Source organism: Haliaeetus albicilla, chromosome 25 (assembly GCF_947461875.1).
Source record: "Haliaeetus albicilla chromosome 25, bHalAlb1.1, whole genome shotgun sequence".
NCBI lineage: Eukaryota > Metazoa > Chordata > Aves > Accipitriformes > Accipitridae > Haliaeetus > Haliaeetus albicilla.
Genome location: NC_091507.1, coordinates 2,111,523 through 2,123,569, shown reverse-complemented (window position 1 = coordinate 2,123,569; position 12,047 = coordinate 2,111,523). Strand labels below are relative to the sequence as shown.

The 12,047-nt window shown below is 43.6% G+C and overlaps 1 protein-coding gene across 8 annotated transcripts in view; it reads right to left on the bottom strand.

Annotated features, from left to right (window-relative positions):
• The window catches only part of GPM6B (glycoprotein M6B), a 111,893-nt gene that overhangs the window by 14,461 nt on the left and 85,385 nt on the right, over positions 1-12,047 (bottom strand). For 3 of the 8 annotated variants that reach the window (XM_069770377.1, XM_069770378.1, XM_069770376.1), the window contains exon 2: positions 10,314-10,433. The exons of 4 other annotated variants lie outside the window; for them this stretch is intronic. In XM_069770377.1, the coding sequence (XP_069626478.1) occupies positions 10,314-10,433 (120 nt within the window). Of the gene's footprint in view, positions 1-7,535; positions 7,618-10,313; positions 10,434-12,047 lie in introns of those variants that run through there. One more of the 8 variants, XM_069770379.1, reaches the window with a different exon arrangement.

Below are 12,047 nucleotides of genomic sequence, written 5' to 3'. Positions count from 1 at the left end.
CTACCCTATGCTCTCCCATGGCTCCCGAGTATCTTTTTGTATAAATCCGTATGAGATTATAGGGATACAGATAGTTTAACAACAGAAAACCTGAATGGGGGCCAAAGAGTAGCAATTTTGATCAAGTGCAGTGAGATGAAGCTGTACTACACGGACAATACATTTCCAGTTTTATAGGATACACTGGATTTACAGTGATCCCTGAATACAGTCTGCAGTAGCATAATCAGTTTTAATGAAATGTATTGTTTAAGCAGTCTGAGTTAACAAAACACCCCCCCCAAACTGCTGTTCTACAAACACTGTAATAAGGAGGTTGCAGCTGAATTGCCAGGTTCCTCCCCGCCGCGTGGCCTGAAAACCCATCTGCTTGCAGAGCTGGGAAATGTAAATCGGCAACAAACACAGCTTTTAACTGCGCTATAATGGTAATGGCAATCCATACCAATTCATTACTTCAGGGTGATGGCATTAAGCTGTCTCCATTAATGTGCATTTCATACAACTGTGCAAAACACAAGCCATTAAGACAACGCTTAATGGAGCGACCAGCGTTGGATGTCGCAGGAACAGCCCGCTGCTTCTACAGGAAGGTGCTAAGTGGACAAAGCGTTTGAAGGCAGGGAGACAGCTGGCAAGTACGTACACCACATCACATCTTCGCACCCCCAAAATTCCTCACAAAGATCAGCAAGTCTCCATCCGCCACACAAGGCAAGTTTATTTTTATCCCCCTCCCTTTCCTGCTAATGAATGAGTTGCAGAGCAGGCACTTCCATGAAGCACTGGGGAATAATACGCATCTGATAATTGAAACCTTTCCCATTTCGTAAGTGGGAAACTCTTGTTTTAGAGAGTCACTAGCAAGCGTCCTAGTCAGGCTTAAGCAGCTATCACCACTGAAATGACTTATGAAACGCCACTTTGCTAACTGCAGACAAGATTTAATTGTACAGAAACGAGCCTGGGAAGCTTTTACAGTCAAGCCCACAGCTGGAGTCTACTCAGTAGGAACTACCTTCACGACAAGAACACTGCCGAAGGAACAAACACTGCAGCTTAGCAGTGACAGGGCAAACAAAACCCAAATTCACGCTATCAGAGGAAATCACCTCTGGTTTTCGTCTTAACACAGAGGTCAGGAGTCAAGTTCAGACACCAGACCTTGCAGAGCGAGCCTCTGCTTCGGGGAATCTGCAGCTCACAAGCCGCACACCAGGCGCAATGGCAGTTGTACACGTGAGGCTGGCTCGCCTCTGCAGCATCTGCTGCCGGGTCGGGCCCAAACCTCCGAGAGTTAATCCAAGAAACGCTTGCACCTGGTGCCGGATTTGCAGTGAAGGATTATCCAAGAGTAACCACGCTCTGATCCAGCAGGCAACGCTCAACACACATGCGGTCACAGCCACCTAAAACAAGCAGCCTTTCGGGCTGCACTCCTGAAGGGGAAGGTGACTTAACGCTAGATCATTGCTTGGTGTGGAGCAGGCTGATCACCTAATCGCGCTGATCCACAGATTGCTTCGCAGAAGGATCCCATCAAAGATAGGACATAAAAACAGCTGGAAGCAAAGCCAATGGACTGACAAGGTCCAAAAGAAAAGCTGCTGGTTTCAGAAAATGGGAGCAGCCTGCTTGACAAAACTAAAAATTGGCATGTACTCAGGACTGATGATTAACACCCCCGAACCAGGCACTTGTCCTCCCAGTACCCCACGCTGCCCAGCCGGCTTTCCAGGCCACTGGCGGAACATTCGCCCTGGAGTTTGTCAGATCTCTTACCCGAACACATGACAATATCTGCCACTAATCCACAGACACTAGAACACAAGCCAACCCCCTCTCACCTTCCAGCAACTGGCAGCTGCACATAGCATCTTTGTGGAGATATTCTTTACATCTTCCTCTACAGCCCAAGTAAAAAGCCATCACAATATTTGGGTGGCCTTCATTTTACCAGTGCAGACCACGGCCAAGGTACGCCCTAAGAGGTGTCTAAAGCAACCGCGCTACTTTGAACGAGACAGAGAAAACTGCCCGAACGTGGAACTGCAGAAACTACTCACCTTCACGGCAAGACTAAAGCAGGCAGCAGAGAGACTTCAATGCGCAGGGAAACAGCGCGCTGCCAACCTGCGAGTGCAGGAAGCATCCCAAACCAGCACGTTTCCGAGAGGCAGCACCCATCCATACATACTCATTCTGCACCCAAACTGACAGCAGAGCTGCACAGCCTCCTGCCAGAGGGTAACTAACTGCGGGACACAACCTCACCACAGTGCTGGGGCTGCCAGACCCCCCACGGATCCCACTGCGAACACTCCTTATGAGCAGCTTAAATCCATGCCCAGCCTGAGCAATATAGCCGGTTTTATAATTTTGTTTTAAAGCAAGCCTAAAACAGTACTGCCAAGAGCAGCTTTCAAAACCAGCTAAAATTTGAAGCTCATCAAGCACTAAGATACACTTACCAATCTTCCCAAACAAGAACTGAAACAAATCGGAGGATTTCTGAAAAAAATGAAAGCTTTCCAGGAAACCTGCTTTATGGTCTCTCTCTGTAACCCCAAGTCAGCAAGTATCTTCATACAGTACAACTGAAAACCCATGATGATGTTTGCCTAGCTCATGTTCACAAAATAACTTGCTAATGCAGTGATGACAACTGCAGGCTGAAGGCCTGCGAACTCAGGCTGACAAAAATAAGTAGTATTAAAATAAGTTTAGTTCCAATTTTCTGCTAGTTTTACTTTCCATATGGCCAACACGCTGAACTTCTCAGCTGTATATCCCACTTCCAACAAAACAGTGTAAAATGATTTAAATATGAAACTGTACAGCACAAACACACATCACTGCATCTCCCCTTTCAATGGCCATTTTGTGCAAGGCATCACTAGAACCTTTTGTGCAACTCAGCAGAATAAAAACATTTTTTGTCCTCAGGCTGGCGAGCAGCAGTTGCCATGGAGGCAGGTTAATAACAGCCCAATGATTTGCCCAGAGCTGCCTCTGATCTTGGCTACAGATTTAACACACTCTCAGAAGGAGGCCAGCTAAAACAAGGACTGAGATTATTCTCTAGGGAATGAATGCTATTAAAAACACACACACACACAAATATTCTTGCTAAAGGACAAAAATAAAGAGAAGAGAAAAAACAGGAACCGGCTATTCTTTTAATCTCCTGGAAACTATCAGTCACAGGAAATTGGTAAAGGATGAACCTACATATGTACACAAATCGGCAATTGGTTGCTTAATGTATGAAGAACAATTATACAATTTACCCAGCAGTGTACAAGCTATTGCATATATGCAGGAGCATAGCCATTCAATTTCCCATGTCAAACGGCAATTGTGTGGCTAAATCTTCTTTGGGACTTTTAAGTATGGCTTTAAGATTTAAACTTAGAAAAGCAAGGTAATGCAGAATTAATGGAAAGCAGTCTTTAACAAAAAAAAAAAAAAAAGAAAAAGGCAATTCTCAGACTCTAACTCATCCTACTAAGGTCAAGATGGAGTGGAATGACAAAATCTGTGCTTTGGAAATGACAAAAGACAATGCAATGGGATCAGGTAGCTGTCCTGAAAGCTCCTAGGGCTTGCTCTAAGAAGGTTACACATCAGCTCTTGAAGCCCAGACTTGAAAAGCTGACACAAACACATCCCTCAAAACGAAGCACTGAAAACATGATGTAAGGAAAGAGTGTCCACACCTCCTGGACAGAAAACCAGCCTGTCCTCTAACGTCCCAAACTCCTCCTAGGTTGAATTTGTGCCTCCATGTGTCTCAGGTACGAACCATTGATCTCATAGTCAAGGCCAGTATGGAACAAGAAACAAAGGAACAAAGAAAACCTGAAAGGAGGTTTGAAAAGCTCTCCATTTCAGGGAGATAAACCTCCAGGCTCCCACAGCTGTTTTCTGAGTTAGTTCCCACTCTCTTTTCCTTAGAAGTTTTGTTTCTTCCCCTCCCATAAATCTGTCTTGCTGTTCTGAAAGATGAAGCAATGGGCACCATTTTCTTCTCATCACTTACTTCCTGTAATTGTGTAATGCATTTTTAGAAATCCTGGCATGTTGGACACCTGTCTAGTGAATATGTGGTAGAAATTACACTGCATGTTCAACCACAGAACCACTATCTCCATTGGCTTCAGCACCACAGCTCAGGGAGCATGTGTGGAGGAATTGTTTTAACAAAAAGAAAGTTGCAAGAGACCCAAGGAAAGAAAAAGCACTAGGTAACATCTTAAATGCAGCCATCTTATGTAAATCAGGAGATTATTACACATACACGGGAGCCTGGTGTTGGCAGCATTACTCCCAATTCACAAATAAATGCAAGAGGAGAACTCAATACTTTACATTCAGCCCGCTTCCCCAGTACTGAAGATTACCCAATACCAAGTGTGCATAATACCATTAATACCTAAACCACCATGGATCTTTGTCAGAAAAAGAACTTTATGTCAATGGAAGCAAATGCCAATTTTACTTTCTGCCACCTACTGTATTTTTAAAAAATCTCTATTCTGAATAGCTTATGCATGCTAGGATGTACATTTTCATATGTTACAGCATGACTGACAGCTAGGGGGAAGCAGTGAGGAATGCAGGAATACATTAATAGCTCAGAAGCAAAAATGGAATTTACCTCCTTCTCCCTTCTGTGAGAATAAGCCAGTGAGAATAAGTCTTATTCCTACAGTAAGATAACTTTACTTCTCACATCTGTCACCCACACCAGCAGCCAAGGGTCAGTGGCAACAGTACAATAAGATAAAACATTTAATCTTTCAAGGGTAAGTTTGAAGCATGTGACAAATTACTCTCTCTACTTTAATAGAAGCACTAAAATAAAAAGGCTGCGTGTTAAATCACTTGGAAGTCTTTGTTGAAGCTCTATCCTTACCTATTCCTGTTCATCTTAAATTTTGCTAATTTACAAAGCATGACACAATGCTAAAACCTCTGTCATGAATTACAATAAATGCTCACTCACCACACTTTTGGATTAAGTGCATTAAACAGACTAAGTAAGCGATGAGCTCAAATAGAGAAAATCCTTTATTTTCCTCCCACAAACCTCTTAAAGCTTTTCCACAGAAAACTTCCTTTCAGGTTCAACCTTCCTTAAGTTTGCCTTTTTGTCCTCTCCAAATCAGTAGTTGTGAAATTAACTTATACTGAAAATGAACTTGTCATGATAGCAAGAAAACTTCATGTGAGGGTACTTTACTCTAGCCAGATCAGTAACCTCCTCCCCTGCATTCGCATCCCCCTCTCCCAGAGTTGTAAATCGATAAATAAGCCTCCTTAGCCAGCATAGTATCTGTGATGGAGAAGACGTGACCTTTGGAGACCACAGCCATCAGGGCTGCCAGAAAGGATGAGACCTGAAATCCAGCAGGATCACCGCGCTCATGCTTCACAGCGGCTAGCATGAGATGCTTCAAGTGAAATGCAGTGAGATCTGGGGTACTCCGATTCATTCAGTAAATCTCACCCAATCTCTACTATTTAAGAGCTACTCAAAGAACAAGTAGCTCCTTTCTGGAGCTCCTTTCTGGTTAGCTAATTATTAGCTAACCAGCTAATAATGCTGGTTATCAGCATTCATTACAACTTCTCCAGATACTCGTGATACATATACAAGATACTTGGTTTTGAGCACTGCCATACAGCCAGTTCCCCGCTTCTGAGAAGGTATTTATTGTCCATTATCAATTTTAAGTCTGCCATCCTTAAACTTCATTAGATACTTCCATATTCTTGTGTAGCACAGAACTACAAGTCCTTGCTCATGCTTCCTGTGCTGGAACAGGCGCAGAGAGACCAGGAGAACTGGTGTGCACCAAGAACAAGCATCTCACAGCCTGGGAGCACCATGAGCAGACCCCTTTTTAAATCCACAAAGCATCAAGTATCTCTGTGGTACTGTATGAGTAACGGTAATAAGCTGCTCCTAATACTCCAGCAAAAACCCAGTAAGCATAAGTTTAAAATCAAGCACATTTTCTTCTAACACGATTAACAAAAAAAAAAAAAAAAAAAAACAAACAAACCCTTGCAGAGGTTACCAACGTTCATCAACAGAAACAGTGAATTTTTTCCTTTCACTAAAGAAAACATGACGTTCAAATTGCAGAAAAGGCTAATTTACCAAGGCAAGATTTCTCTTTTCCGGGTGCTGTTAAGTGACAGAGAGAAGACTCTAAGAACAGACAGCAGTAAACACAACCCCCTTTTTTCTTCAAATCTCAGGCCCAAACTGGCACTTCTTGTAGAAAAAAAAAATTAGCATTCCCACTGCAGGAATCAAACCTGTTTCATGCGAGGACAGATGATCTAAACGGTCTTTTACAGGTCTTACCTAACTTACCTTCTTCGAATTTACTGAAATACACACACTACCCATCTATATCATTCTCAGCCTCTGCAAGGCTCATTAAGCTCACGGGTGTTCTGAAGGCATCGTTTTCAGACAGTGCAATCTATGAAATATGAATCACTACATCCATGCTTATTGCAAGCGCCCATCTCGGGGCTGCTGTGTGAGAGCAAGGAGTCAGACCTGCAAGGGAAGAACGCCGCTGCCCCATCAGACAGTGGGATGACAGACTCGCTCTTGTCCAGCTTTTATTGCTTTTGGACAATGGTCAGGGAAAAGTTTGTTTATTTTAATTTATGTCTTCTCTGTTTTACTTTTGGCCCACGAAACAGGGGAAACTGCAGCAGAAGAAAAATACCTAATTTATACGTTGGAAAAGACCTTACTTTGAACAGGTTGATATGGGAATCCTTCATTATGCATATTTTTTAACTGTAAGCTGCTTCTACAGAAAAAAATTAAGTAGGTGATTTAAAAAGAGACTTCTCACGTAAGGAATAGCTAAGCAGTATTGATATAAGCTTTGGCATTATTCCTCCTGGAGACTTGTTCTAGTGTTTTACTATCCAAAATAACCCTTGGGACTTTTGCGCAGCCCGAGCATGTGGAAGGGCTCATTGACACGCAGAGCTCAAAGTGCAAACACGCTGCACCAGCAAGGGCAGCCTCTGGTCCGAACCGCAGCTTTAACTCTCAGCTGACGTATCAAAAACTCACTGTTCAACGTGCCTGAAGACATTCCTCCTTTTTGCCCTCACCCTGACCTCCCTCCCCTTGCTTCACCTGTTTTTGCCTTCTTAGAGAAACACTTAGTAGGGTCAACATGAAAGAGTTGCTGCTCCAGTAGGTGCCAGCTCAGGTGATTATTTTGGACAAACTCAAGCCAAAGAAGTAAAACAGAAGAACTGATGGGCAGACTGCCAAAGATATTAAAATACCTGAAGGTCCAGACAGGCTCCCTGAGGGAGGTCCAAAAGCACCTAAGCACTTCGGTCCTGTGGGCTACTTCAGCAGTTCTGTGAAACCTTCTGTAAGGACACCTGGGCTTCCTAGATTCAACCATTCTCCAGACCCACCTGTATTTGGCTGATACCATTTTAAAAGCTGATTTTACTGTAATCAAGGGCAAGTATCTTACCTGGAAGACTGGAGTTGAGACTCTTAGCTCCACCCTTCTGGCGGCTGTAACTCACCTCACTCTCCATCAGCCTTCAGCACTCATCGGGAGAGCAAGACTTTTGCCACACTGGATTTCAGCCACCGCTACCGATTGCTTCCCCAGTTGACTCCTCCCTAGCTACAAAGAAGCAAACAGAAACACAACCTCTCTCCCTAGAGCTGAGGACCAAAAACACTGAGCGTGGGGATTTCAGCCTGGCAGATCTAAGATTCAGAAGGTAAATTCTCCATTTCAAAGATAACTGAAGCTGCCAAGATCTTCCCAGACGTTTACCCAACTATAAAACTAGAGGAGCGGTAAGAAACGTGAACCACAACTGCACAAGTCCTTTGCCCTGCAGCAGCTTTCATGCAGGTTATTTCCCCAGTTGAGTCCCCACCACACCATTTTCAAAACTTAAGCTTGCTTCAGTAAGGGAGCAGGCTGTTTCAGTGAGATACTCCGCATTCGCAGGCCCTCACGCACTCACAAAACAGCTGAAACACCTCCCAGCATCTGGGGGAAGCACATTAAGAAAAAAAAAAAAAAAAAAAGATTCCCATAAAGCAAACAACGCCCACCCAGCCTGGAAGAGTGCCTACAGCTAAGCTCATGTTAAACAACCATTGCTAAGTTTCTCTTACTAAAGAAAAAGATGGTACTTTTGCTTCCTGGGAAAAAATTGTTTTAGGCGTTTTGAAAGGCTCATTAATCTTGCAGGTGTTCTGGGGATGTCTTGGCTCCAGCACCACAGCGAATATCCCACGCTGACTCTTCCCTTGTTGCTCAAGTGCCAGATTAAAGCTTAAAATGGGGAATGGAGATCATGTCGTACACGGAGACCCTGGGAGAAGAGGTGGACGCCACAAGGACCGCCACAGAGGTGCTCTCCTAGCGATGTCCATTCGGACACCGACAGAGCAGGCAAAGTAGAAGTACCCAAGGGCACCCAAGAAATGACGTGGCTTGTCAAAGAAACAGAGAGTTTATGTCAGCTCAGTAGCCAATGCCACCCAGCAGCGGGGAGCCGTACGCCAGTACTGAAGGGAGACGTGTGACTGAAGTGGCATTTTCCCTCCAATCTAAAGGAAAGGAGCAAAGACCAGTATTTTCACTGGGGCTAATCCATCACTGGCAGATTGATCTTACCCAAGACCTGTTCAGAGCAGTTTCACTGCTGCCTAAAAACCTTTTAATTTCTTGAAGTGCAGCCGTTTAAAGCACCTTCCCTTGAATCGGCATATTTGGGCTTTGTTGGTGGGTTTTTTTTACCCCCATCAGCAAGAACCCATTCATCTTCAGCTCCTCCACGACAGGCACCACATTCACCTGCATGTTATTTCAGGAAGATTGCCAAGGCAGCCCGAACAGGGTTCAGTTGCCTAAACAAGGGTTTCTAGCACCATTTTAGGTGCCAGACTCCCAGCTGCTGCGACAGAAGGCCGTGTGTCTCCTCTGCTCATCTGTGCCAGCACATACAGACGTGTCTCATCACTGGGGACAGCTGAAGGGGCACAAGACCCTGAAACTGGGCACCTGGCCTGCTCCCTCCATGTCCTGCACAGCCCAGGAAGGCAGCGTTCATAATCTACTGTTCCTTCCTGAAGCATTTCTCTGGTGTATAAAATATCCCATGTGCACTGATCTGAAGTTTGGGAACGTCTTCTAGAAGCACCGAGTCTGTCACCCAGGTCATTTATCATAAAATATGGCCAAAATGAATACCGGTATTGAAGATGGAGATCATGATTTGCAACTTAAGTATTTGCAAAAAAAAAAAAAAAAAAAAAATCCCAAACAACCCAAAACCAAAAAACCACCCCATTCTGAAATACATAAACATTTGAATCCTAAAGAACAAACATGTGTGCAAATATAATGGAAAAGGGAAGGATTAAGCAGCAAGCTTTGGTCAATATTTCCCTGCAGTTGCTGTTAAAGTCTCTGATGAGGAGGCAGGCATCTCCAGCAAACAAGCTGTCAAGCAGGCTTCAGTCAACCAGCTCCATAAAGAGAAGAGGATTGCTGGATAGAGCTAGCTGCAAATGGTATCTCTGAGCATTTATATCCTTTGCTGTGCTAACCCTCAGTCAGACTGGAATTTTCCAATGCAATCAATCGGATGCTTGATTTCAGGTGCCTCTCTGAGATGCTTCAAAGCAAAATCCCCCCCAAACTCTTAAAATGAAGCTTCAGGAAAATAAAATAGGATCTTTTGAGGACTCGAGCCAGATATCAAAAAGGACAGGCATGTGGAATCCCCAAAGAATCTTTAAAGCCTCAGCTGAAATCCTCCTTTAGGCTCTGACACATGCACTTACTGCTTCTAGCAAGAGAAAAATGCAACAAAACCACGGCACATTGTCTAAGGAAGCATATTGTAGGAGACCGGTGAATCAGATGTGCTGTCACTGCTTTAGTGTCAATTACTGCATTTGTGGCTGATCAGTTTGATAGATTCACCTGCATACAAAACCCATACTATGCCATCTCATCTGTAAACAGTTTTGAAGCAATTGGGCAGCACAGTTAAAAGGGAGGTGTCCCTCACCACACATTATTGTCTTTCAAGCATTAGCAACGAAATTTAAATTTATATTCATATGCAAGAACTAGACTCCTTACATCCTTAACAAACAAAACAAGAAAAATAGAAGAACATTTATCTTAAATTGTTAGGACTAGTGCAAAGCATTAGGTTTATGCTACTACCATTTCTGAACTCTCCATTTCCCTTTCACCCAGCCCTTTATTTACCTTGAATCCCCAAAGGACTAATATTGCCTCTCAATGCTGGCACATGATGGTACCGGTGTGGCCTTGAACTCCTGTACATCCAGTGGTACCTGCCAATTTCCATTTCTGGTCTGGTGATCACTGCCAATTTTAGGTGGTAAAAAGTCAGTGTCACCAGCAAGTTTTAGTTCAGTACTTTCAGTCATTTAACTTTAAAAATAAGAGCCCAGAAAAACACGCTGTAGTTTCAGAAACAATATAACCTTATAAACCAAGGGAGGGGGTGGAAAGGACTATGGACAGGGAAATGCTGACAGAGGTGTTAAGAAAGGTTGAATAGCTAAAACTCCACCTAGGATTTGAATTAAACACATAAGGAAGGACTCCCTATTCCTCCCCGCTCCCCCCACTCTCACATCTCTCTCTATCCATGGCAGAGCTCTGCTCCAGAAGTAAAGGAAGACAAAGTCATGGAAAACCACATTACCTGTTTTTTTAAAAGACCCTAAATCTGTCAAAGAAAATGGTTATTGTCATGTGTAGAGGTAGGGCAAACGGGAGTTTGCTCCATTACTTTCTTACATAAAAAACAACAAAAAAATTCATGGGCTTTAATGCACATAGGCTCATGTATGTTGAAACAGACTTGTCCCAAGTGTACAACGAAGGAGAGCAGTTATCCTTCTCCTAATCTTTTCAGAGGACTGACGAAGCTCAGCAGTGAGACCCCACGTGCTGTAACACACTTGATCCACTCGCACACTCATTGCACACTCATCAGCACAGGCTTCCAAGCTCCCTGAAAGAGGCCAATGGCAAAACATCAAACTACTTTTGAACCTACGTGCCCTCCCTCGGTACTGCTATGGCTTTGTTAGGCTGTCAGAGAAAGGTAGACAGACAAAAAAAGTAATCGTCATCTCCAGCCAAAATAAATCCAACTCAGCAGCATTTCGCCAGGTGGAGGAAGTGAAGGTTACAGTGCTGAAAACCCATCTGCGGTAGACTTGGTCAGAGATGAATTTTGGGGGGCAGGGGGAGTAGGAATGCCATAAATTTCTGGTCTGTGAGGGGCTAGGAAGGTCCTCGACCTGGTCCCTCTCTTATGGTTTTGCTGCTGGTGCAATGAGGAGTCTGGCACAGCCACATTTACATACGTCAAGAAGAGAAAAAACCTTGGCCTCAAATCTAAATGTTGGATGTAGAGATTTGAAACAATAATTTGTTCGTCTCCTACACCAGCAAATGAATTCCAATACTAAAACAGTCTTTTGGGTTCGGGATGCAAACTTAGTATCAATGGCTCCCTAAAGGATACTTGTGGCTTGGTACTTCTCCCCTCTCTGCTACTCACGCACCAACCAGCAAGCAGGTATCAGGTAGTATATTTTTCCTAAAAGACATTATTCTGTTTTGTATGCTTTACCCTTTCTTTTAGGAAAGGCAAATTCCACTTCTCATGAGCATAACCAAATTCAAAATGTGTTGAAAGTATTGTTCCAAAATGACTGTGCACATTTGGGATGGTATCATCTCCTTTTGCTTACACAGGAACAATCCTGTTTATGAGATCACAAGGAACGCCATAATAATTGAACAGGATACAAAATGGAAAACAACAGAATTCCTTGCTAGTTCTGCATACTGTCTCCCCCCTCCATCCCAACTCTGCTCCCTGCTTTTTTGAAGCTACTTACTGGACATCGGTAACAGATTCAGATTTAAAAATAAATAAATTAAAAAACAACCAGCTGC